Source organism: Indicator indicator, chromosome 14, assembly GCF_027791375.1.
Source record: "Indicator indicator isolate 239-I01 chromosome 14, UM_Iind_1.1, whole genome shotgun sequence".
In the NCBI taxonomy this organism is placed as follows: Eukaryota; Metazoa; Chordata; class Aves; order Piciformes; family Indicatoridae; genus Indicator; species Indicator indicator.
Genome location: NC_072023.1, coordinates 12,464,452 through 12,489,594, shown reverse-complemented (window position 1 = coordinate 12,489,594; position 25,143 = coordinate 12,464,452). Strand labels below are relative to the sequence as shown.

At 41.5% G+C, this 25,143-nt stretch overlaps 1 protein-coding gene across 1 annotated transcript; it reads right to left on the bottom strand.

Moving 5' to 3' along the window:
- Nucleotides 1-6,250: 6,250 nt before the first annotated feature.
- Nucleotides 6,251-24,785, bottom strand: NFYB (nuclear transcription factor Y subunit beta). The gene is made up of 7 exons (XM_054386659.1): nt 24,766-24,785; nt 15,203-15,296; nt 14,588-14,718; nt 12,598-12,795; nt 10,965-11,046; nt 6,644-6,723; nt 6,251-6,454 (listed from the first exon to the last, which is right to left on the bottom strand). The coding sequence occupies exons 2-7, from the start codon at nt 15,294-15,296 to the stop codon at nt 6,422-6,424; spliced, it is 618 nt and encodes a 205-aa protein (XP_054242634.1). The 5' UTR covers nt 24,766-24,785; the 3' UTR covers nt 6,251-6,421.
- Between the last annotated feature and the right edge of the window lie 358 nt (nt 24,786-25,143).

Genomic DNA, 25,143 nt, shown 5'->3' with positions numbered 1-25,143 from the left:
CGCTTCTTGAACTTAAACCCCTGCCAATATCCAAAAAAATCACCATATTGGGGCTGGCCTTAGTTTGCTGTCATTGTTTTATTGAGGTGGTTCTTGCTTCTCACAAGCATCTGCTTTTAATATATTACATAATTGGTAGTTGGTACAGCAGCTCCTTAAAATGAAAATTAAGGCTAGGATATGCTATCTTCAAAGAGAAAGAGAATCAAAGCGTTTTCCTGTGTGCCAAATGAAAAGTAGTGCTCAGAGAGTTATTGCTGTACCTTATGAAATTATAAAATGCTGTTATCCACACATGGAAGTTATAAGCACGCAATTATTTCCACATGATGCTGAGAAGAGGCACTCTGGGTATGTGCTATCTTAGGAGATTCAAAACCACCAGTTCCTTGGATTTTGTTGCATCCTCTTTTGTTTGTTTGGTTTGGGTTTTTTTTTGTTTGGTTTGGTTGACTGGGGTTTGTTTTGTTTCTCTCATTTAAATGTTTTGAGGTATTTTTTTGCCAGGACTCTACCTGCCTTTCAGAATAACCACCTCTCTCTTCTATGCAGTGCTGGTATAATTCTCCTTTAACAAAAAGTTATTAGGTACAAGTAGTAGCTCGTAACCTTGAGCAGCAGTAAGAAGTACCCTACATTTTTCTTTTTAGTAGCAGATTTGTCATCTTTTTCTTCGTTGTACTTTGCATGAGTAAGGAGAAGGCTTTTTTTGTGTTGACTTTATGTGCTGTCTGCTCCCGGAGTTAAATATTCAAAGCCTGGGAATAGCTCTCTGAAATGGCTCTCTTGAAAAAAAAAAAGACTAGCTACTTACTTATGTTACAGCATAAATGTTGTAGTATGAATGCAGACTATTTCTGTAGTTATTATTTGAAGATTAGTTAGTGGGATAAGTTTCTTGTATTTGTGCTGCTACTAGGGGATTAGACAGATCAAGTTGCTTGTAGAAAAGTGCTGCTGAGCCATCTGAACCAACATGGGATCTGTCAAGACAGACAACACAAAATTGCCAGTTATTTGTATTTCTTTTTCTGGTGGGCATGGAACTTGCTCTGACCGCATCCACTCAAGAGACTCTTGGGATGAGTTTCAGCTGCCTGGCTTGTAAAACGTGGCTGTTGCTGCTGGTTTAGTGTAGACCAAGAGTAGGCTCATCCTCTGATGCAGCACTCCACAGGCCCTGCAGTTGTCTCGTTCCCATCCTGAAGTGACAGAGCCTGTTTGTTTCCCTGCAGCAGAAATGCTTTCCAGCTGGATAGAGGTGAGATTTCAGATCCTTTTCTTTCTCCCCTAGTACTTGGCTTTTCCTCCTGGCAGCTCTCTGCTCACCAGATTGCTTCTTCTGGTGTGTTGTATTACACAGGGAACTCAGGCATCTGGCTGGGTTTGGGTTTCATAACTGGGGCCAAGGACTTGGACAACACAGTGTGTCCCAGAGTCCTTTACCTACACTATGCTCTTCTCCCTATAGGAGATAAGCTCTGATGGGGCAGACTCTTCTTCACACAGATTGAAGTGAGAAATAAAAATAGTATATATTGCTCCTGATTTGCTGTTGCATAAAACAGTGACCACGAGTGACACATCATTGATGCCTGAACGGTGAAGCTTACATGTGCAGTTGGAAGTTGTTTTTATTTACTGTTACTGCGTCTTTTTAAGTGGGAGATAATTCTCATCAAAGCCACCTCATTCAGATTCTCTGCCCTTATTTACTTTATTATTTTGTTCTGTAGTTTTGTCTCTCATTTCTGTCATGCTAAAGACAACCCTGAAGCAAATACATCTAAGAGTTTTCTGCTGTAGTGGTCACTGGGTGAGCTACAACCAGTGGCAAGGTCCATGCCCTACCCACCGTTTACAGAGAACTATGTATCAAAGCAGGGAAGGAAACTGCTTTAAATTGTCAAAAGCCCTTTTATGTCTTTTTATTGTGCATGCTGAAGACTTACAATGCAAACAGTTTAGGAGCAGCAGCAACCTGTTTTAGTCACTGTTACCTCAGTGGCAGGGGAAGACTCACCCTGCACCCAGCAATTTCTAGGGCAAAGTAGTCAGCACCTCTAAACAGAATCAAAACCCTGGGCTGATTCTGACCAGAAGTAAATTGCTGCCAAAACTGTTTGCAATGCGTTGTTGATGTGCCTTCCTGGGGCAAGCACTGAGCCACCTCTATCTTACTGAGGTCTGTTAGCCAGAAACCAAACCCTTTCAGGCAGCCCTGTCCTAAAAAGCAGCTGCCAGCTCTGATGCTGTACAAGCTGGGCCACATCTCGTATTAGGGACACATAGACAAGGTTGGCACTCTGAAGGATGCTCCTCTGCCCAACAGAGGTAAAGACCTCAATAGTTTTCTTTCATACAAAAGCAAATGAGGTGCCACTGCTCCTGACAAACGGATCCTCTGGCCCAGTGTGCTGCAATAAATTATTCCCAGAAATTACCCTGGCATTCTGCCTGGAAGATTTCCTAAATCAGTGTAGCCAACTCCCACAGAGCTGCTGTGCGCTGCCTCCCCTCTCTCCCCACCTCTGCAACCATTCTTGGAGACTGCAATTTAATAAATGCGGTGCAGCCACCAACAATTTGGAAACCATTGTGCATAGGGGACAAACTGTCTGCACTCCCCAGAGCATTTGGCCTTGGGTGTCAGCACAAGCTGAAATGGCACAGAGTTTCTAGAGAGCTTTCCATTAAATTTTTACATACTGAGGGTCAGAGGTGACGTTGCAGTCCATTATCATGCCAGCTTCACAGATCAATGGGTAAACAGATCAATATTCAGCCGCTTAAGTATCATTTTTTCAGCATTTTAGAGGGTGGAAATGCAAATGATTATACCAGAACATCTTTTTATTTTCAGAGAGGAGAAACTGGTCCATGTTTTCAACTAGGTATGTCTTATGCACCACTGGCAAAAGGCATCCTTACATCACTCTTTTCATCAAACTCATTTGCAAGGGGACTATAAGAATAACCGTTGCCTACAGTATCAGTATTTAACTTCTTCCTATAGGACTTCATGGGCCCTACATAATATATAATTTCCCATCAACATTATTCATCTTAGAATATATATATAGAAAGCTTTTTCCATCTATGAACTTAGGGAAATTCACTTCAAATTTAAGTGAAAAACTTTTTCTTCAGTACAAATCAAAACTGAAAAAAAAACGCTAGCCTGCCCCACTGGGGAAGGCAGTGACTTGAAAGCAAATTGTCTCACCACTGTAAATGTAACTGAGGCAGAGAGTCTCTATGACTTAAGTAGAACGTTAATCATATTCAAAGCTCTTAAAAATTAATAATGCTATGGCTATAAGCAAGGCTGCTGCCAGCTCTTCTTATTATGACAACAAGGGAAATTAAGTAGCCCTTTTCCCTCCCCTTTATATTGCTTTGAGGAATCTCCTGTGTGCCTGCAGTTGCCCATATGCTTCCTCTCCTAACAAAAGCAAGAGAGATATCCCCTATAAGAGCTTGCAAAATGTTAATCAGCATCATCTTGAAACTGCAATAAGGACCATCTACTAATCTGACATGTTTCATAGTGTATCCAGCATGCAGTTCAAGAAAGATGGCTATGTAAAGTATAGCCTCCATAATTCACACTGAGTTTTAGCTAAAGGCAGATAAGCATGGGCCAGTAGATTATTTAGGATGTACTGCTTCATGCCAAGACTCCCTCTGTGTTCTGGCTACACCATCCAGCTGCATATTTTAGTGTTCAGTAGAAATCAGAACAGAGGAATAAATAAAATAGTAAAGATGGATACATACATCACAAGACTGGTAAAGGCAGAACCTCAGCTCCCATTCAGCCTGTAATGAAACTGAGATGTAAAACACCACCACCTAAACTAGCTTTTCTCATAACTGCACTTTGGCTAATGTTGAGTGTTTTTGTGCTTTTAAAGATATCACAAGCACTCTGTAAAGAAAGATCAGAAGGAACAAATCACACTAATTTTAAAAATTAATGTAGTCAAATTTGCTCGTATCATGGACACTGTGCTTGAAAAAAAGATCTTTGAAGACCAATCTTATTTCAAGCAGCCTTTCTCTAAGTTTTAGCATAGGCTGCCACAGCTGTCTTCAGCTCAAGGTCAACTTGTGGTTCTGTTCAAACAAAACATTGAGAGAACCAAAGACAGCAGTTTTGTAGAAGCAGATGGAATATAGCAGGAATGCTCACTTTTGGTTTGGGTCTAAGCTACTTAAAACCAGAAAATATGTAAAATGAAAAGACAGACTCCACGGTGGTTGTGCTACTACTAATATAAATTAGACAACTATTTCCTCATACTACATTTGTTTTACCAGCACTACAGTACCCTGCAAACTTTATTAGGTGAATGTTTTCAGAGAGATCAAAGTGTTGTACCTGTTACTTCTACACCTGCATTTTCAGGAAATGAATGAGCAAGTTAGTTGCAGTTTTGTTGCTGGATCTTGGGAGGTGAGGGGCAGAGAAAAGAAAAAGAGAAAAATAAAAACAAAGCAGTATCAGCAACTTTGCTCACATGATAGCATGTAAACCACAAAGTCAAAACACTTTTAACCTAAACTCACAGAAGAGATGGCAAACTGAAAACCATATGTGACAGATGACCTCAGCCCCCTTTTCTGCACATCCAACTGCCAAATCTCTCCTAGCTTCTCCTTAACTGAGATCACAGCTTTTTCCATTGCAAATCTGGGAACATCAAGAATAGGGTATGACAGCCTGAAATAAATGAAATACAAACAAAAGGGGCTCATGTAGGGATTGTGTTATTCATTTTTACATTTAATGAAAAACCATTTGTTCAGTCAGAGCTGCTGATGAATGACAGACTGCCGCAAGACTCAGAACACCCATCCAGATCACCACAGAACACACTGGATTGTCTCCAGAGGATCTGCCAGCATGATGCTGATTTGTAAGAAACACTGCCAATCTGCACATACATGAAATTTTTGTTTAGCAAAGAGCTGGTTATTTCAGGCTACTGGGATATCTTAGTTTAAGTAATTTCCGCAATATCAAACTGTTAGTTTTGTTTGGTTTGTTTTTTTGTTAAGAAAAAGACAGTAAGGCGGCAAAAACATCAAGAAATTATTATGGCAACAGATTCAAGGTGTGGTTTGCTTAAATTAATGACAGGTATGTGGTAAGATAATGATCATTATATTACATTTCATTCTACTGCAAACAGTAAAAATATCAAAGGTCCCAAAATTCATCTGAGTAAGAGATATTATTAAAGCCACCACCCCAATCCCAACAGGCTAAGACATTGCATCTAACAGAACTGCCCACCCACTTACAAAAAGCAACAGCAACATTACTAAGAACAGGTCACTAAACATACAGAACTACATTACCTAGGTAGAGTTTATTGCAAAACCAGGAAAGACAGCAAAGCAGAAGTCTGCCTTCCATTTCAGATTTGTATCAGTTGTCCAAGTTTCACACTCACACACACACGCAGAAGTTGCTAACATACTTGAGTTCCCACAGTCTCACAAGAAACCTTAAAACATTTCAGTAAAAAGTTAAAATGAGATCTTTCACCAGAAGGGCTATAAAACCCCACCCCCCACCCTCACTACCCTTTATTTTCTAAGTTTTGGATTCTAAAAACCATACATAAAAAGGAAGAACTATTTCAGTAGCACAACAACTACCTTAAATATGTCAAAGTAAGTCTAAGGAGAGTTAATGCAACTGAAAAAAAAACCCAATTAAAAAAATTTACCTGCATCACACCCAGTCAAGTGTTCCATCAACACTGTTGATAAGCTCTAAGTCTCCAAGTGTAGTAGAGCATTGGCTGGTTTCTACTAACTTTTAATTCTGAAGTTACGTTTAAAAAATGCAGTTGTAGCAATTCATCTGACCTGCTCCCTTTCAAGATTTCAATAAATATGTTGACATGTAAGGTTAGTTGAGGTTGTCATGCAAGACAAGTTACATAACCAAGACCAACTCAATCTTTATAATAATAAAGGCAACTTGCATTCAAAAATGAACTTTACCCCTTACAATTTTATTCAAAGGGTAAACATTAATTAACCCAGCTGTTTACCTGAATTACAAAAGTAACATGATTCAATATGAAAATAAGAAACTGTCTACAAATCTCTGACAGTAATAAATTGCAATATACAATGCATACAGGAGTTATACAGAGCAACAAACTCTTGTACAAAACAAAAATACTTTAATACCTTTAAAATCCAAATTTTTTTTTAAAATCATCATGAAAAAAGATTTGAGTCAGAACTCACACCTCAATTAGTCAAGCTTCTGGTAGCTACATTACAGCTATTTAATATACAAAGAGATAAATCTCTTCACCAGTCATTAAAACTGCCTCTTCGTTAGAGTCGCACAGCTTTTCCGTCTTGTGTTCCCAGATACAAAGTTATCTTCAAATCATGAGAACTGAATTTGTTGAACACCAGAGATCTAGAGAAAGAAAATGCAAGCTTACATTCAAATGCACCTTTTCTGAGACTGCATCACCCTCTTGAATTGTCACAATGGTGAAATGTCATGCCAGCCAGCACCAAAGGACTAAAAGTTCATTCTCGTCTTTCAGAACAAAGCATTTGAATTTCAGCATCAGAAGGGAGAGTAGGGGATGTGGTACGGTACCTGTTGATATGATGTTGTGTAGACCATAACATTCTGCTGTTGGCCATCTGTAGTTATTAAGCCTGCTGGCAACTGGTTAGCTGAAAGAAAGAGCGTTTTAAGAAAGTTAGACAGGAACTGCAGGACACACAGAGCTTTGTTTGATGTGTCTGTCACCATTAAATAACTTGTAATTGCGGTTCACTCCAGGACTATAGAGCCATTCTTCTCCTGACAGCCATCATCCTACACTTGGCACAGACATGTTATCGGATGTTAAACAAGTAATCAAGTGTATTTCTGTTACTAAGAAACAAGACTAAACTTCATTTTGCGTCAGATAATCTAAAAGTAAGACTGAACCTTGCTCTACTCTGGATGTATCTGATGCAGAACACACGCAGCTGCCATCCTGACCACTGAAGAAGCTGTCTCCAGCATTCAATATCCCAAGAAGCCTGGAGAATTGTTTGTTTTGTTCAGATGTTAAGATCAGCATGTGAGCATACACATGCATGAGGAACTCAGTGAAACTGTTGCATTTCTTATAAAACAGAATCCATCAGTGACTAGAGCCCCATGGAAGGCAGCAGAGGTGGGCAATGACCAAAAAAACCTGGCACTGTCACATTACACCAGCTGACTTCAGCTTGCCCTTCAGGACGTGCACTAGAGCTCCAAATTTCATAGAACAGTGAAATTACTTCTGAGATGTAGAAAGAAAACACAGGGAGTGATGCTCTGAAGATAAACCTTCACAAATGCTTGTACATTGAGCTCAGTGGCATTCAGAGTACGCACGTTAGGACTGTTCCTTGGAGGCAAAGCAGCAAAGCTCTGAAGTTGTAAGGTAAGTCACTGCAGCATAATGTTCTCTAGGGGACAAACAACAGGGCTTTTCTCTTTCTGAAGCATGGCTGTCACTATGTGCAAATAAATGAGATACAGAACACAGAAAAAAATTCTGAAAACAGTCTAATCTTAAGAAATTTCATTGAAAGCTGATGCTTGGGGGTTTTTAAATTGGGTTTTTGCTTGGGTGGGTGGATATTTTTTTCCTACCCTCATTATACTAATTTTCAAATACTTAAGCTGCAAGTTAAGAGATGCATTAACATCATAGTGAGAAGTGGCTCTGGCAGATGCAAAATTTTACTGCCCTTTGGTGTACATGTTTTGAATGCAACATTTTAATACCAGGCGTTTGACCCAACTCTGGCATTAGAATCATAGAATGATTTTGGTTGGAAAAGACCTCTAAGATCAAGTCCAACCGTATCTAACTTAGCCGAGTCTGGTGCTAAACTATGTCCCTCAGCACCACATCTCTGTCTCCCCTCCCTGGGGGGCCTATTCCAGGGTTAGAAACCCTTTCAAGTAAAGAAGTTTCTTCTAATATCCAATCTAAACCTCCCCTAGTGCAATTTGAGGCCTTTTCCTCTCAGGATCCTATCATTTGTTACTAGGGAGAAGAGACCAACACCCACCTGGCTCTGACTTCCTTTCAGGGGCTAAGACAAAGAACTAAGGGTTGTGCCACAGTAGCACAGTTACTACTGCTAGTCCTGCAGCAAGACCATCATTCTGAACAGATGTTTAGCTGCGTCCCTGTGGAGAGAAATACCTGCAGCACTGGATACAATTATTTTACAGAAATTCTTTTTTGTTTTCTCCTACTACTACAACATCTCCTTTGCATCCTACTAAGACTTGATATTCAATTCCAGAGCTGCTCTTTTCAAATTGCAAATTAAGGCCTATTTCATAGAGCCCCATGAGGCTCCCAGGCCTGAGATATGTGAACAAATGACTAGGAGAAGATCTTCAGCCTTCTGTTGTTTAACAGGGAACATCCATACAGTATTACAGGGGGTAATGGCTTTAAACTGGAAGAGGGTAGACTTAGATTACAGAAGTGCAGAAGGTATTCTTCGTTGTGAGGATGGTGAGGTATAGGAACAGGTCACCCAGAGAAGTTGTAGATGCCCCTCCCTGGAAGTATTAACAGCCAGGTTGGACAGGGATGTGAGCGACCTGATTTAGTGGAAGGTATCCCTGCCCACAGCAGATTAATTGGAACTAGATGATCTTTAAGGTCTCTTCCAACCTAAACTAATCTATGATGCCATCAAATTTGGGAAAGGGACAGAGGATCCACAGATGTAAGGGGATTTCTTCTTTTTGCTTTCAATTTTCTGGCAAGCATTGTACTCAGGCTTAGAGCATGAGCATCCAGAGCATAAGTTTTTGGAGAAGATACTGAACACAGGCACAATCACAATTTCCAACTATATATTCTCCCTCAACATTTCACAGAAGCACAGAATGTTAGGGGTTGGAAGGGGCCTCAAAAGGATCATCCAGTCCAACCCCCCTGCCAGAGCAGGATGACCGATACCAGATCACACAGGAATGCATCCAGGCAGGTCTTGAACATCTCCAGAGAGAGACACTCCACAACCCCCCTGGGCAGCCTGTTCCAGTGTTCTGTTACCTTCACAGGGAAAAAAAATTTCCCTCTGTTTCCATGGAACTTCCTTTGCCTTAGCTTCCACCCATTGCCCCTTGTCCTGTTATTGGGCATCAACCAAGCAGAGCCTGGCTCCATCCTCTTGGCACTCACCCTTTACATATTTATAAACATTAATGAGATCACCCCTTAGTCTCCTCCTCTCCAAACTAAAGAGACCCAGCTCCCTCAGCCTATCCTTGTAAGGGAGATGTTCCACTCCCTTAACCATTTCTGTGGCTCTGTGCTAGACTCTGATTTCAAGCAGTTCCTTGAGGTCCTTCTTGAACTGAGGGGCCCAGAACTGGATGCAATATTCAAGATGCAGCCTCACCAGGGCAGAATAGAGGGGGAGGAGAACCTCTCTCAACCTACTAACCACACCTCTTCTAATACACCCCAGAATGGCATTGGCCTTCTTGGCCACAAGAGCACATTGCTGGCTCATGGTCAACCTTCCATCCACTAGGACCCTGAGTGGTTTCCCCTTTTCCCTTTGTGCTGCTCTCCAACAGGTCAGTCCCCAACCTATACTGATACATGGGGTTGTTTGAGTTGCAGTTTACATGTTTGGAGTATAAATCAAAATATATAGAGAATTAAGCTTTTAGAACAATTTCTATATATTAATTTGACAAGGTTCTAAGCTGGCTCCCAACAACTACAATCTGGAAACCATCAGCAACATATACAAGGTAAGTAAGTTGGGCCTATAGTTGTGTCTTACTACTTCTGAACAACAGAACTATTGCATCTGAGTGAGTATGGCTTAAGCGTTTCCTATTTGTATTGCCTAATCTTTAATTACAAAATTAAAATAGTATTTCTTTAAGTTCCCTGCAACTATCAAGGCTTATATTCTTAATTTCCAGCCAGTTTTATGATCTTATCTGCCAGGCTGGAAGAGCCATGAGAATCTGTACTGTTCTGCATAGCCAAATCACTGGGGCCCTGAATAGGTAATTTCAGTCCTTAGGCTCTAAATGGTTACTAGTTCTGTAGTTTACCAGTGATTTTAAATAGAAGATTTATCAGAGACTTGAAAAAACAAATCTCATCACTAGATATGACTAGAGCTGAACTTCTAATTCTTCTTGTATGAGCTTCAAGATTACCAGTCTGTAACATTTAAATGGCAAGGTGAAGCCTACATGCAAGAATGCAGCATCAACAAAACCAACACAAAGTCCCAACAACTGTCAGGCTTTAATTCACAGTAAATGGAAGAAAAACTAGAGTGAATGAACATGATGCTCCTTGCCTTGCACCTCTCAGCTGCCAGACTGTGCATTCTTTTCAATCTAAGAAATACTAAAGTGTTTTAGCATTATATGAAGATGATGTCCTTTTCTGGCTCATTTCTCAAAGACGAGGTCCTCAAGTCAAGTTTATTTTACTTTTTCCTCAACAGTCTTGCAAGGAGAACAAATGTGGCCTAGACATACCCCTGGTGGCTAGAGCTACTGGGAGGGTAGAGAGAAAAAAAGAAAAAAAAAAGTTTGCATATTTCATTACAATCTGTGTTTAAGTGTAGAGAAAAATACTGGAACTAATGTACGCATTTAAAAATCTTCCATGGTTGCCGTTAGTTCTTACTAGAGTGTTGTAATTTATCACTGTATTACTTCACTCTGGCCATAAATCTATTGACTGGGAGTTCATCTGAGCACAGGCTATTTTCCAGACATCTCAAATGTAAAATCTCTATGAAGCATAGATGTAACATGAGCAGTCCAGGCTGTATTCCTCAAGTAAGAATTCTGATGTCTAAAGGAAGTTCTGGGTTTGGAAAAGACATAGTAATAATATAATAAATTGAAAAGTATTACTTACTAAATGCTTCCTCTGTGAGCTCCTCACTTAGACTGTCTCCAGTTGTAACTGTTCCCCCAATTCCCTTTTCTCCTTTCATTGCCTGGAGAAAGAGAAAAATGAAGAATTTGTGTGAAGAAGGAAGAATTTGTGCTTCAGATTGTTTCAAGACTTGCAGAAGAGTCACTGTGCAGCAGCTGGAGTCTGAAATCCAAGACCTGTAGAACTCCATAGGATTTAAGAACATGCAGAGGACAAGAATATATGAAGGGTGTTTTTCATCTTAGCCACACTCCTCAGAAACAAAACTCTGCAAACTAGGATTGTGTAGTTCTAAGAAAGGCTTTCATGTTCTGCAGAAAGTCAAAGATCTGCAGTAATCCAAAAGGAGCATTTAAAAGCATTTGCAGGAAATCACAGAATCTCAGAACTACTGAGAATGTGCAACATTTGCTTCCCAAGCACACACTAGTGCCATCATCATAAAGCTAAGAGCTGATGTTTAAAACCAAGATACTGGATTTCTTTTCCTACATCAAGGACTACAGCCAGAAAGGATATCAGCACAGAAAATCATCACAGCAAGTGGGCCTTCTGGGAAGGGGAAGCTTCAAGTGCTATCAAATTAGGTATCATTAGCTTGTCTGACCCCATTAATTAAAAACTTCAGCTTATAGAACACAAAGAATGTCTGAAGAGTTGTACTGCCAGTACTGTACAGTACTGCCATTTCAGACATACCTGATTCAGTCATGCCAGTAAAGCCAAGCAGCCATACCAACAGACACATCCATATTTAAAAAAAAAAAAAAATTTTTTTTTTCTTCTTCTTCCCCCCCACCCCTACCCTGGGATATGAGGAAGAGAGGTCACTGGATAAAAATTACTTTGATTTGTTTGGTTAAATCTGGTATTCTGAGGTAAATGAACACCAAAACAAAGCAAGCAAGCATAATTCTCTTTGGTCTCCAGACAGGGAGGAACAGTACAAAAAAAACCCCAAAAAACAACAACTACAACAAAAAAACCAACCCAAATGAACAGAAGCAACTCCTCCTTCAAAAAGGTTAAATTGCTGAAAGTCACTTTCAGAGAAGGGATAAATTAAACTGCTTGTATCACATACCTAGCATGCACTATGTCTCAAAAGCAAAATGAGGGATAGGCAAAAAAAAAAAAAGGGCCAATTAAAAAACTTCATTGAAGAAGATAAGTTTCCATGTGAATCATTATTCCAACATGAGAAAAATATCTTTTTCCTTTGCAGATCTGAAGCCCAGACAAGTAATAGGCATTAGCCTAGTTCCTCAGAGGATGCAGTCTAGCACAGTTTTATTGATTGAACCCAAAGATCAAATTAAGTATTCTTAATAGGCACCTTTAAAAAGCACAGTGATTTACTACCAGCAGTATATAAGAGAATTTATTCAGTTGAAAGCTTTAACTACTTTGAATCAGCAAGTCAAATCAAAATGCTTACTTACTACTTTTTCTCTTGATATCCTCTGGTACGCTTTTAAACATTAGATTAGTCCCTGAATATAGCTGTGAGATACTGTGCAAGCTATCCATTACACAACTAAAGTGACAGGGAACTAAGAATAAACTCAACCAGGTTAGATAATCAGAAAATACTTTTGTAAACTATACCAACCTCTCTGAATTTTTGGAGGTATAACTTCAAAGGTTCAACATAGCTGTCGAACCCCAAGGTTGACATGGCAAAGAGAATATCCTCTCCATTGATGGTCTTTCTTTTCTCTTGGTGACACCTCTCACTTGCTTCTGACGTTATAAAGCTGATGAATTCACTTACGCACTCTTGCACGCATTCTTTTGCATCCTTAGCAATCTAGTAATGAAAAAGTATCATAAAATGATTAATCAAGATGCAAGAAGATTTTAAAAACAATCCCAAAGAATACACTAGGCAATAAGGAAACATCTCCAAACCTGATGATAGATACCCATTTAAGCAACACCTGTATGTGAGGGAACCACTGGATGTCATCGCTGCTCTATGTAAGCACAGCTGCAACACGCTTTTAGCTTGTTTTACTATTTCGCGCAGCACAGCCAACTGCCAGGATCTGCTCAAGCCATAACTGTGTCCTGCATGAGCTTTTACATATAGATGCATCTCAGTATTGCTTACTTTGCTTAACCACTCCTTCTCTTTAAACTTGTCCATTACAATGTCACAGCCGACTTGCATCTTCCTTTTAACCAGCTCAGCACTTCCATCTCCACTGCAGTAAATTCCCACAAATTTGGCAGTGACAAATATTTTTATCCTGACCAGATTCAAGGACACAGTATGTGCCTAGCAGCAAGCCTCTCTAATGCTTTAATATTGTGGTGTAACTTTTTCCAAATGAGAATTCAAATGAAGAAACATATGCCCCTGGCAAGAATGGAGTAAGTAAATTTGATTATGGTTTTCAGCAGGACAAAAAGTAATTTACCTGACTTAAAATAAATAACAGCAAACATTACTCATGCTTATTTAGGAAACTGACAAAGATTATTATTTTTCACATGAGAAGAACCTGTTTGCATTTAAAAAAAACCAACAGTAACCGTATGTAGAACCTTCACTAGTTCCTCTGATATTTTCAGACACACAGGGGGAGATTTTCAGAAGTTCTCATCAGTCAAGAGCTTCCCTCGCAGTTTTTCACAAAACTTCCCTTTTTTTCAAGATAGCTCAACATCCCATATGCTCAATTCTTGAGAAAAATCTCATCTTGATCACTAAAAATTTATGACAATATGGACTAGTGAGGAGATTTTCGCAGCAAAGATATAAATGTAACACCCAGATCTTCAGAAAGCCCTGAACACTATGAAAGTACAAGCAGATGCAAGTAAATTATGTCTTGCTTCTATTTAGAGCAAGCTCAAAAAAAAAAAAAAAGAGAAAAAAGAGAGAAAGAAATCCGCTTAACTACAGGAAATGTTACTGGGGCAGGAACACTACTGGAATACAATAGATAAACAGCAAGTAATATGAGCTGTGCAGAAGTTTAAAATAAACAGGTAGAATGGTCAAACACTGAGACAATCAGCAGAATAGATTAAAAAGTGTGTTCTTACAAGCAAGAAGAAGTCTTTGAATATCCAGCTTTATCTGCTACATTGTATAGGGCAGCCTTCTAAGATCATTTAGGTATTTGGATGCGTAAAGATTCAAGTGATGGAAGACTAACCATTCTCTTTCCTTCAGGATGAGGACTGGATTTTTGTTTCATACAAAATGGTTCATTTATTCAAAATGTTATGCACCTCAATAAAAGCAGATTAAATTTCTTAAGAGAGAACTGCATTGAAAATATTATTACTGATATGGGATTGTCACCAAATCTGGCCTGTTATGACAATTTCAGAAGACACATCTTAGAAAAAGAAAGCTCTTGGAAGCCCTATGAAGAGCACTGGTTTGGATATTCTAATTACAGCAGTTACTAAAAGTTTTAAGAAACCTAAGGAAAATGGACTCGGTCTCAGTTACTCAATTCTGCTCAGATTTTTTATTTTTCTCTTATAAGGCTTTTCTCCAGTAAACCAGCATCATTTGTAAAAACACATTCAGAGGAAGGAACAGAACTCATTTATGTATCTTCTATAACAGACAAGCATATTACCTTTCCTGTTTGGGGTATGGCATTTTTCATTATCCTTGCCACATTTGCAATTGGAAGATATATATCTTGTTCTCTAAAACTCTCTTTTGAGCCATTTGTATCTTCGTGATCATTCATGCTATCCTCTGTGTCTAATGAAATAAAGAAAAGTTAACAGAAATTGTATTTCACAGACAGCAGCCAAAAATTAAGCCAGTTTAAAATTTTACACTGACGAATGAAGACCTTTGAAAGCACAGTGTATTAACACTGAAGAAATCACTCAAAAAAATAAAATAAAATGCACCACCAAGGCACTTTGTTCAGCATCATCCTTACCACATTATGAGCAGAAATTCGCTCCTGAACATCAAGCATTCTTAATGTCATACATCAAAATACAAATTGTCTCCTAGAACTTTTTTTTTGGTCATGACTTCAAAAGATTCAGTGTTACCACTGTAAAATCCAATCCCCACCTTCAGACTGCAGAAAATATGCTTCATATAGTGAGGCATTATGATAAAAGAATTGTAAATTTTTAGCTTGAGAGAATAGAGAAATATACAAGAACTGGAAGGAAATATATATACACACACACAAATAAATAAAAAAATAGCTGTATTTACTTCTTACCATCATGAGGCTGTATCACATAGTGACTGCCACCAATGTAATCCCCAGCAATTCCTAACTGAGAAGCATCTGTCGTGGAGCTATCACCATCCATCTACAACCAGAAGGAAACATTTCAGGTATGTTTGTTACACCAGTAAGTGCAGCTATTGCTGAAAAGCAGCACTTTAATCACCTTAGAACTATGAGACCAATTTATACAAAGCATATTTTGTCATTTGAGAACAGCATCCCTTCTCGTTACTGAGCTTTACTGACAGTGGAAACAGTAAAACTGCTTTGTGAAGCTTCCCAAAAAATTCAGCCAGAGGCAGAGGCTGTGCACTGAAACATCTGGTTCACACAGCACAGGTATAGCAACCTTGTATTGTTCCCATGAGAGTCTGACCAGAACTGGTCAAGGCATCTGCTTCTCAAAAACAACCCTCAAAATCTACATTAGCCCACTGCTCACTGAATGCTTTACCTACAATTATCACACAGAGTGTGATCCTTCACTCACCAGTACCCTCCACACAAACAGCTCTTGTCAAGCCCATTGACAAACTCCCAGCCAGCCCTCATAGTCAGCCTGGCATCCTCATTTTCCTTGAGGCACCAGTCATTTCTAGGTGCCTTCTGAGTCATGTTTTCCTTTGCTTTCCCTGGTCCTGCCCTGCCTCACTCTCCCTGGGCATACTTCAGTGCTGCTCTCACAATGTTCTGACATGGTGGCCAACAAGAAGCCTTTCCCTTGAGGTGACAGGTAATTTGAATGCTAGAAGAATGGAGGAAGCCAAAAGACCCAGCACTTCTGTCCCCAGCTAGAGCCCATTGTCCTGGGAAGCACCAATCACATATCAGCTAGAGAAGTCTGGGAAAAGCCTGCCTTCTCCCCTTCCAAATGAGTCAAAACTCCAGAGATCAGCAGCAGCTATTTGCTGGCAAGTCTCAGTGTTTTCTAGATTACTTTGTGAACAACTGAAGAGGTCTCATGGTGCTGCTCCAAACCGAGGCTGTGGTCCAGAGGCTTCTCAGCAGCGTGCTGTCTCACCACTTGCGAGATATTGCATGTATCCATCTAATGCATTCCTCATTCTTTGCAGGTGAAAGAGGTGACGATGCCTCCTTGCTCCTTTTCAAGTTCACAGCTATTTTGTGAGGGCTTGCTGTAACAGCAGCTCAACACATCTCTGCCTTTGCATCCATGTTTTGCCACCACACACAACTCACAGACACACATATGTTCTTACAGCAGCGAATGCTTCAGCCCATGTAATCTGTTACCAGCATACATTTTGCCTTTTTACAGGAATAAGAAATTCCCTAAAACACTATGAGGAGGTGCTCAGAAGAAAGTTCAGACCTATTAAAAAAAACCACGGTAAACAACAGTGCCACTTTCAAAGGAGCTATTTTAAGTGTCAAACACAAGTCTGAATTCAAGTCTAGAACTTTTTAAAGCCTTTGGACAATCAACTTTTTTTTTTTTCCAGTTGCAACACATTTAGCTCCCATGCCTTTTTTTTTTCTTGTCAGGTGGTATTTTTGTAGTCATGTGTTTTAATAATGCTTCTTTTGGAGAGAAGAAACAATGCAAAACTTAGGGAGGGGGAAAAGGCTCCCAGCACGTGTAAATTCTTTCAACACCGGCACACAAATAACATTTTTGAATATGCTTAGATGCACAGCACCAGATTCACCTTTGCCCTGAATTTTCTTGGTTATGTTTAACATCAAACAACTCTATTAATATTTGCTTATCTACCTATTCGCTAGAAAATCATCTCTTGCATTCCCATTCTCCACTTCACACTTCATTCTTCTCTGGACCAGCAATTCCCATCCTTCTGTCTTCCCACTCCAGCTGTTTCTGATAAGGGCAGCCAGCCTTACTGACAAGCTACACACATAGCCCCCTGGGAGGCAGAACCCAGCTCCATTCACCCTCTGATACAGAGCAGCTGTGCAGGTACCCTGGTGTCTTTGGAAAACAACCTTGGCCCAAAAAGGGTTGTGTGGTCATTACCGATGACACCACACAGCCCACTTCTTCCCAGTACCATTAGCCTGAAGAGGGAGGGAGAAGCAGTCTTGTGCTATTTTTATACTTACCCAGAAATATGAGTAATTTAACCTCTCTCCAATCTGCACTTTGCCTGTGGTCACAGGGCTAGGTTTTGCTTTCAAACCTTTAGGCAAGGTCCAGTGCTGCACTTAGCCACAGACGCACGTGTAACCCAAGTGCTGCTCACATTCAAACAATATTACAACAGCTGGACATAGCCTTAGGAGCTACTTGAAAGAAAAAAAAAAAAACCCACCCAACTCTTCCACTTCATCATATAGAATATTACATACATATTTCTTTCTTCAAAGCACTTCTGGTCCCTTTTCATGGGCTTTATGAAATAGTTTCACTTCTTATACAAAAGAGAGTAAGTTCAGGCATTAACCTTCTGTGTGCCAAGTTTCATGTAAATTTGCTTTGTCTGCACTGTGCATACTTTTTTTTGGTTTTCAATTTTCCAAAGGGTCTGCAGTTTGCTTACTCAGCTCCCTGTTACGACAGCACAAGGATATCACAATCCTGCTCATCAAGACCATCAAAATCCCCAATAAAGACAGTTGTTTTTCTTCTTCTGCAATTTGAAGCAATTAACACACTGCCGCTTGGTACATCACAAAAGCTACCTCCAAAATTATATTAGGATTTTCCAGTAGTATTTTTCTCAGTTTTGGCTCACTGATCCTTACTAGAATTAAAGTCAGAATTAGGGTCTCCATACACTTTAAGCATTAAGTTCACTCAGCCTCAGTATTATTTAAAATGTCTTAATACTTTTTCTCCTTTCAGTCTTCTCTGAGCCATCTGATCTAGTGGGGGATGTCCCTGCTTGCTGCAGGGGGGTGTAGACTAGATGTACTTTGGAGGTCTCTTCCACCTCAAGCCATTCTATGATTCTGTATCTTCTAAAACATTTCCTTCTTCAAATTTCTGCAGTTATGTGATAATTCACTGCTTTATGCTCATTCATCCCACAGGCTACCCCATCTGAACCTTTATTGCCAAGATTCAGCACTCATTAAAAAACCCATTTCATCAGCCCAGATCACCTTCAAAAGTTGATTCCCACTAAAATCTCTTTTAAACCTTTGCTGCATTTGCAGATAGTTTTGGCTACATTATACTAATGCAGCCTTGAGGTATTAACTTTTTCTTTTATTCTTTTCTGTGTGCACATTTCCATATCTATACACAGTATGTATTCTTTCATAATTAGTGAGAATTTAAGTGGAAGCTTATCAACATTATGAATCTAAAATAGTGAATAGCAAAATTGACAGGAAAAGGCTTGCAAAAGAAAAAGGCAGATCTGTCTCAGATAAAGCAAGCAGGCACTGACAGCTTAACATCAACGGGAATTAATTCTATGAGTATTACTTTAAGAAAGACATTCAGCTGCCAGGACAACCTTGGATCAGGGCATTACAGACAGTGTAACACCATTCTGCATAATGCTTAGCATAACCAGGTCCTAATCTGGGATCACAGATAACTCAGGTTGAAAAGGGCTTTGGGGTGTCTCTAGTCCAACTCTTCCTCAGAGTCCACTCCAAGCAGGTTGCTCAAGGCTTTATCCAGCCACATCTTGAAGACCAACATAGACAGAGCCTGCCCAGCTGCTTTGTAAGCCTCTTCCACGTTATGGGTGGCCTCACAGTTACAAAAGGAGCAGCATCACTACATACTGCTTCAATCCAAATAAGCTGGATAGAAGAATTTGTCAGGCTTGCCATTTCATTCAATTCTAGATTTAGGTATCTGAATATAGCAGATACCTAAAAAAAAAAAAAACTAGTCACCCTACTAGTATTTCTTTGAACCCAATAGATAACACAAACATGACCCTGCTGAAAAAGGTGGCCACTGCTATCCTAGTCATCTCATAATGAGCACAGTCACACACTCATGTATTAGAGTTTTAATTTCAGGTGTTTAAGACTTCAGTCAACATACCTGACTGCCAGCTCAGGACAACAAAACACTCAGAAAATGAAAACACACTGTTCTCAATACACTGTTGCCAACTAATCCCACGCTTTAAATAAACAAACAAATCCCACAAACAAAACCCAAACCCACAAAACCAATTGCTTTCAGTGTCCCTCAAGTTAGTCTAAAAAGGCAGCAGTCCAATGTAGCACAGAAACACGCTGTTTACAGTAGCTGTAGTCACTGGGGAACTAAAAGGACAACAGTTCTTACATTGGCACATTTAGTATTAAAGTGCTACTTCTTTCTATGGAATAAGATGCTAAATTTCATGAACAGAATCCTGGGAGATCTAATTCTAAAATGTTAAGATGGGCAAGAACCCCTCCTCCAATTTTATCTTCTGGGGCTGTTACAACTTCCTTCAAACCACAGCACCTATTTGCAGATTATACATCCCATTTGCATGGCAGTTTCAGCATGTAGACATTGCAATGTCTTTTAATACAAGATAGGCTCTCCCCCACCTGTGTGAATTGTACAAGGGAGGACAGCTTCCAACACTCTAGTTGGTCTTGTAGCATGTACTGCACACCTCTGCAAGAAGTACCTACTGCATATTGCCTTTAAGTGCTAGAAAAACACTGATGCTCCACCATGCATGAACATATTGACTGAATCACGACTGACAGCTAAGCATACCAGAAGTGACAACATGTCAGTCTCTAAAGTGACCACAATATCTGATTTTTATCAACAGTGAGAGAGAACATAGGACACACAAACTAAGTATTTGGTGATACATAAGAAAAAACATACAAACACAGAGCAGCAGCACAAAGCCTCCTAGTGGTGTTTTTGGTTGGTTGGTTTGGTTTTGGGGTTTTTGTTTGTTGCTTAGTTTGGTTTTGGTTTTGTCTGTTAGGGGGGGATTTTTTGGTATGGTTTGATTTTTGAGGGGTATTTTTGTGGCTGTTCTTAGTTGTTTTCAGGTGTGGCTTTTTTGGTTTTAATCTCTAATGAAAAATAGTATTACTAAGAATGTACAAATTAATGGATCAAATAAAATTAAGCTGAGAAATACATTAAAAAGAGAAACATTTCAGATCAAGAACATCAAAGAAAATTCTGTGGTAAGATGCAAGTGAATGCACATACAGGGTTTACACTGACATCTGGTAGAAAATTGTTTGGAGGACACTTAAAAAAACCCTGTCATCTACCCACAATTTAAACTGTTTATAGAATATAGCTACAGTGAATCAATAAAACCTCAGTATCTCAAAGTAAATTTTGCATCCTGTTTACTAGAGGAGAGCAGTATCAGTGGCTCAACTGAACAACAGCTAAAGAATGCAAGCCCAGATCTACTAGCACTGAGGACAAGATGGATCTAAAACACAGATCAGTATAAAAGGCAAAAATAGAATCAAAGAAACAGGATTTTGTCTTCATAATGGGAAAGTTAATCTGGCAATGATTTGCAAAGCTAGTCTCTTGAAGGGAAACCAAAGGCCTCTTGTGATTTAAGTACTTCATGTGGTATTTATCCATCACGCCTCCCAAAGCCGATAGCCTACAAAATGGACAGCAGAAAATAATACTCCACGAACCAAAGCACTTGGTCTGTTTTCCACGTGTGTGTCCCTGCCACAGAAGGAGGACAGAAACTTAACTACCGCTCTAGGTAGCAACCACATCAATCATTGTAGATTAATTTTTGCCACCACATCTTATTACAAGGTATGTAAAGCAGTACACAACAGCAGAGGCAGTGAATTTGTATTTGAACCTTCTGCACCTATACTTTTTGCTCCTATATAGAAACAGAAAGATTTTTTTAACTGAAAATACAGTTTTCATTTCCCCTTTCCATAATTTTTCGATGACTTCTGGAGAATCTGATTTCCCACTGAACTATCACCTGACAGCAAAGCAGTGTCTCCTGTAGCAAGAAACACCAATTGGTAAACGCATTCATAGGACATCATCCTAGCACATCCACAAGAATGCAAAGTTTAAATCTCTTAGCACATGCCTAGAACATAGATGCTGCACTGCACCTCTCCATCTTGGGCTCCTCTAAATCTCTCACATTCAGTGTTTTCCCCCACAGCAGAATAACATTCAGTGAAGCAGACTGATGCTGAGAGGATCTGACAGTGTCACTAACGCTTGTTACCATCTAGGTTGTACCAGGCTTCTTCCCCTGGACCATGAGGGGGAAATCTTTCCCTCATGAAACCAACCAGGCCTTTTCACCTTTCCATTTCCCCTTTCACAAACCACAGTATTACCAGCTTCATGGGTCATCTTACAACTCCTGATGTCACCAGTCACAAGTCCCATCTGCATGGATCCAGCTCTGCCCAAGTTATGTGGTGGCTCCTCACTAGGCTGGCTAAGCGCTCACAAGCATGGTTAGCTGCATGGACTAAATGTATTTTTACATGAAGCAGGAGTGCGGGTCAGTGATACGCAGCAAGCAGGATAAACAATTCTCATGCCTTCTCTAGCAGTAGACAAGAAAATTGGAGGGAACACCACCACCACACATAAAAAACCCCACAAACCAACCAACCAACAAAAAAGCACTAGAGCAATGGAGGCAGTTCTATTGGTTTTGCAGAAGATTCAAGGGCAATAGTGTTTAACAGACTGCACCACCACCTCCTCCCTCCTGCAGCAGACTGAAAGCCCTGTATTACTTTTCCACATAGTTTTCAATGCTTTTCTAGCATTTTGTCAAAAACTAAGCTTCTCTATTTATTAAACCAGCAAGCCATAAAGCCTGACTTTTTCTTTTTCTAAGGGTGATACCATTAGTAGGTTTTTTCCCCTCACTGCAGCAGTACATGAGGTGTACCAAGAAATAGGGTGAGTTAGAATTTAATAAAGTTAGTTCAGAGCAAGCCAGTAGTTTCATAAAAATTATCAAATTTGCTGACTCTTCCTTTTATTATACTGATGTTATTTACATACACTGTTTAGTATGCACATAGTGTCATGTTTTGTGCCTTCCACAAGTATCCTGCCACTAAAACATCAATTTCCAAATATTCTCTAAAGTAGTATTGCAAAACTCAGTACTGAAAAGTGAAGTTTCTAAGCGAACTTTTACAGGTGAAAGCACTAAAGAGCCTTGCAATCCTTTAAATGTTGACAAATCTGACTCTGAAAGTTTCCTGTCATTTTAACATTCCCTCTCTTCACAGTATCTTGAACAATCTTTTTCAATTTCTGTATCCTGCCTCCCTTCATGTAATTAATGGCACAAACAAGTTTATCTATCAAATTCTAAACTGCTGTCATTGTCAAATATTGAAGTTTAAAGAGCAATATCCAATATTGTTTACTTCCTTCAAATATAACTTTATAGCTATAAATGCCAGCAGCCAAGACCATATATAATCACCCACTCAATGCAGAGCACAAGTAACTCAGATCTCATGACGACTCAAACCAGTCTCCCAGAGAATTAGATCCCCCTCTTAATGTTATACCTCTCATGCCATACGCCACATGAGCAACGTAGAGAGTAATCATGAAGGTTGTTTAGAAACTCTATGCTAATGATCATGCATATACCATTTCTCCATTCCTGAAAGTCAGACCGAAAAATGCAGCTCCTTCCATTTAGCTTTTCACTATTACTTCACCTGAACTTCAAGAAAGCTAAATTTTGAATTTTTTAAAATTCAAAATAACTTCCATCAATCAGCAAGATGGGCAAAGGTTACTACATTTAAGAGTGCCCATTCAAGGGCTGAAATCCACATTTCTACATCCCTCACTACCTAGAAACGTTTATCATTTTGCTTTCCCAAACGCAATTCAAATACACAAGGTAGCTTTTACCTGACAGTTCTATGCAGACCAGTCTTTTTGGTTAACCTTTGAAGCAACTGACAAGCTAGGAGTTGACTGGTTTTCTATTTCTGCAGTATTGCAGCAGGACTGAGGAAGGTTTCTTTAACCACTTTATCTTAGTACTTGCAAAAACAGTCCTGTAACATTTTTATTTATTTCCCAATATGATTGCCTGTTTCTACAAAAATACTCTTCAGTACATAATTTCTGGACAGAGTAGTAACCAGCATAGACAGGTATGCCCAAGAACACTTGATGAACACACAAGTTATGTAGACATTGCAAACGTTAGGAGTCTCACCTCTACCTGTCGTGTGCTACAGGCTAAAACAACGTCGATACTGCTCGGCCGAGCCAGACGATCAATCTCACTTCCTGATTTCATGCCCTTCAATGATGCAACATCAGACCGCACATGGGGGGAAAACCTTACTTACACAAATACACTCCCAGTCTTCCTAGCACCTAGCTCACATCTATTCGAGAAGTACCTTATCTATTGTGATTCCTTGTTTTCAAATCGAACAACACACACCATTCCGTTATTTACCAACTTTATTGTTAGATCACCATGGCTGTGATTTCCGTGCTGAACGCAGCAGCCCCCCGGGCCTGCAGGGCCAAGAGGCCGCACACCTACACCGATCCGCTGCCCGGAGCTTTTTGCCGGAGCCCTCCTGCACACCACTGCCCGTTGTTCCTGATCCGAACCGCTGTGCCCAGGTTGGGCTGCCCGCACCGTCACCCCAGTACTCCCAGCACAACGCGGTGACTCGCCCCTGCACGCCTTATCCCTTCAAAACACCGCCAGGCTTTCAAGTAAATTTCGCTATTGACAAGCGCGGCAGAAGCCAGGTCTGTCTAGTCCGTTGCCCGGCTCCCAGCCCGGCGTGGGGCCGGGGGCGTGGTGGCACACCGCCAGCAGGGCGACGGGGCCGCGACCCCTCGCTCCCGCGGCGAGGGGAGGGGGCTCCGAGGGCTGCGGCGCTGGCCGGTCAAAAACAAAAGAGCGGAGCCCTCTCCGCCCGCGCACAGCGAGGCGCGGCTGCCACAAAGCCGCCTCCCCCGCCCGCCATGCCGCCACCGAGAAGAGGGGCCCTAGGGCACACCGAGCGCAGCCGGCGGCCCAGAGGGGAAATTTATGCTGGGGGGGTTGTGGCGGCCGCCAGGCCGGTCCGGGGAGAGGCTGTGGGCCGGCAGGTGCCCCGCCGCGACCCCAGTGGGCGGTGAGAGGTGCCGCGCTTCCCGCCTGCCCGCGCACCAACGGCCGCGGCCCTGCTCGAGGCGGGCACGGCCGCCGGGCAACCGCGCTCCCGTCTCCGCCTCCTACCCACCACCCCACCTAGGCCACAAAATGGAGCCGGAGCGGCGGGGGACTCCTCCTAGCTCCGAGCCCCATGGCAAAAGGGAGGAACCGGCAGATGATGCAGCCCCACCACCCCTGCTAGGAACCCCCGAGCCGCCGCCTCCCTGCCCGCGCGGCCGCCGCCTCCTCGCCTTCCCACTCCGCTCCCCCGGCCGACGCTACCCCCGCGCCTCTGGTCGCACAAAGAGGCAAGCGGCCGATGGCGGGGCCCGGGGGGCTGTGGCCCCCCACTTCCTGGTCCCCGCGGCGGCGGCGCGGCGGCAGCGCCGGGGCCCAGGGAGGGAGACGGACATTTCATTCGAGCCTGCAGTGGAACCGGTTACCAATCATTGGCCGGAGCCAGGCACAAACCTCCAGTGCGGCCCTGGTTGGCTCCCTCCGCAAATCGGCTGTTTGGTTGGACAGAAAATGGCTGCGAAGGAACCAGTCCCAGCGCGGAGCCCCGCTTCCCGCAGCTCGGCTGCCCTCCCTCCGCGCCGCCTCCCCGCCACGCGCTCCGGCTCTTCCCCTCAGCGCGCTCCCGCCCGCCGGAGCCGCGGCCCTGCCCGGCTCTGCCCTGCCCGCCTGTTTTATACGAATAGAGGACCTGGCATTAGGGGCAGCTAGGGCCACCCACCCCGTGCCGAGGGGCGAACTGCGGCGGGGCTGAGGCAAAACGGCCTGCCGAGGTGCTCCTCTAGGTTCCTTTACCTGGCCCCGGCAAAAGAGCGCTCTGCCGCCAGATGCAAA

What these genes read in the sequence shown, in the direction of transcription:
- NFYB (XM_054386659.1), bottom strand. Translation starts at nt 15,296, where the DNA reads ATGGATGGTGATAGCTCCACGACAGATGCTTCTCAGTTAGGAATTGCT. An exon ending in TGTGATACAGCCTCATGATG is followed by an intron (nt 14,719 to 15,202) that starts GTAAGAAGTAAA and finishes TTATTTCATTAG; the next exon opens with ACACAGAGGATAGCATGAAT. An exon ending in ACACAACATCATATCAACAG is followed by an intron (nt 6,455 to 6,643) that starts GTACCGTACCAC and finishes TTCTTTCTCTAG; the next exon opens with ATCTCTGGTGTTCAACAAAT.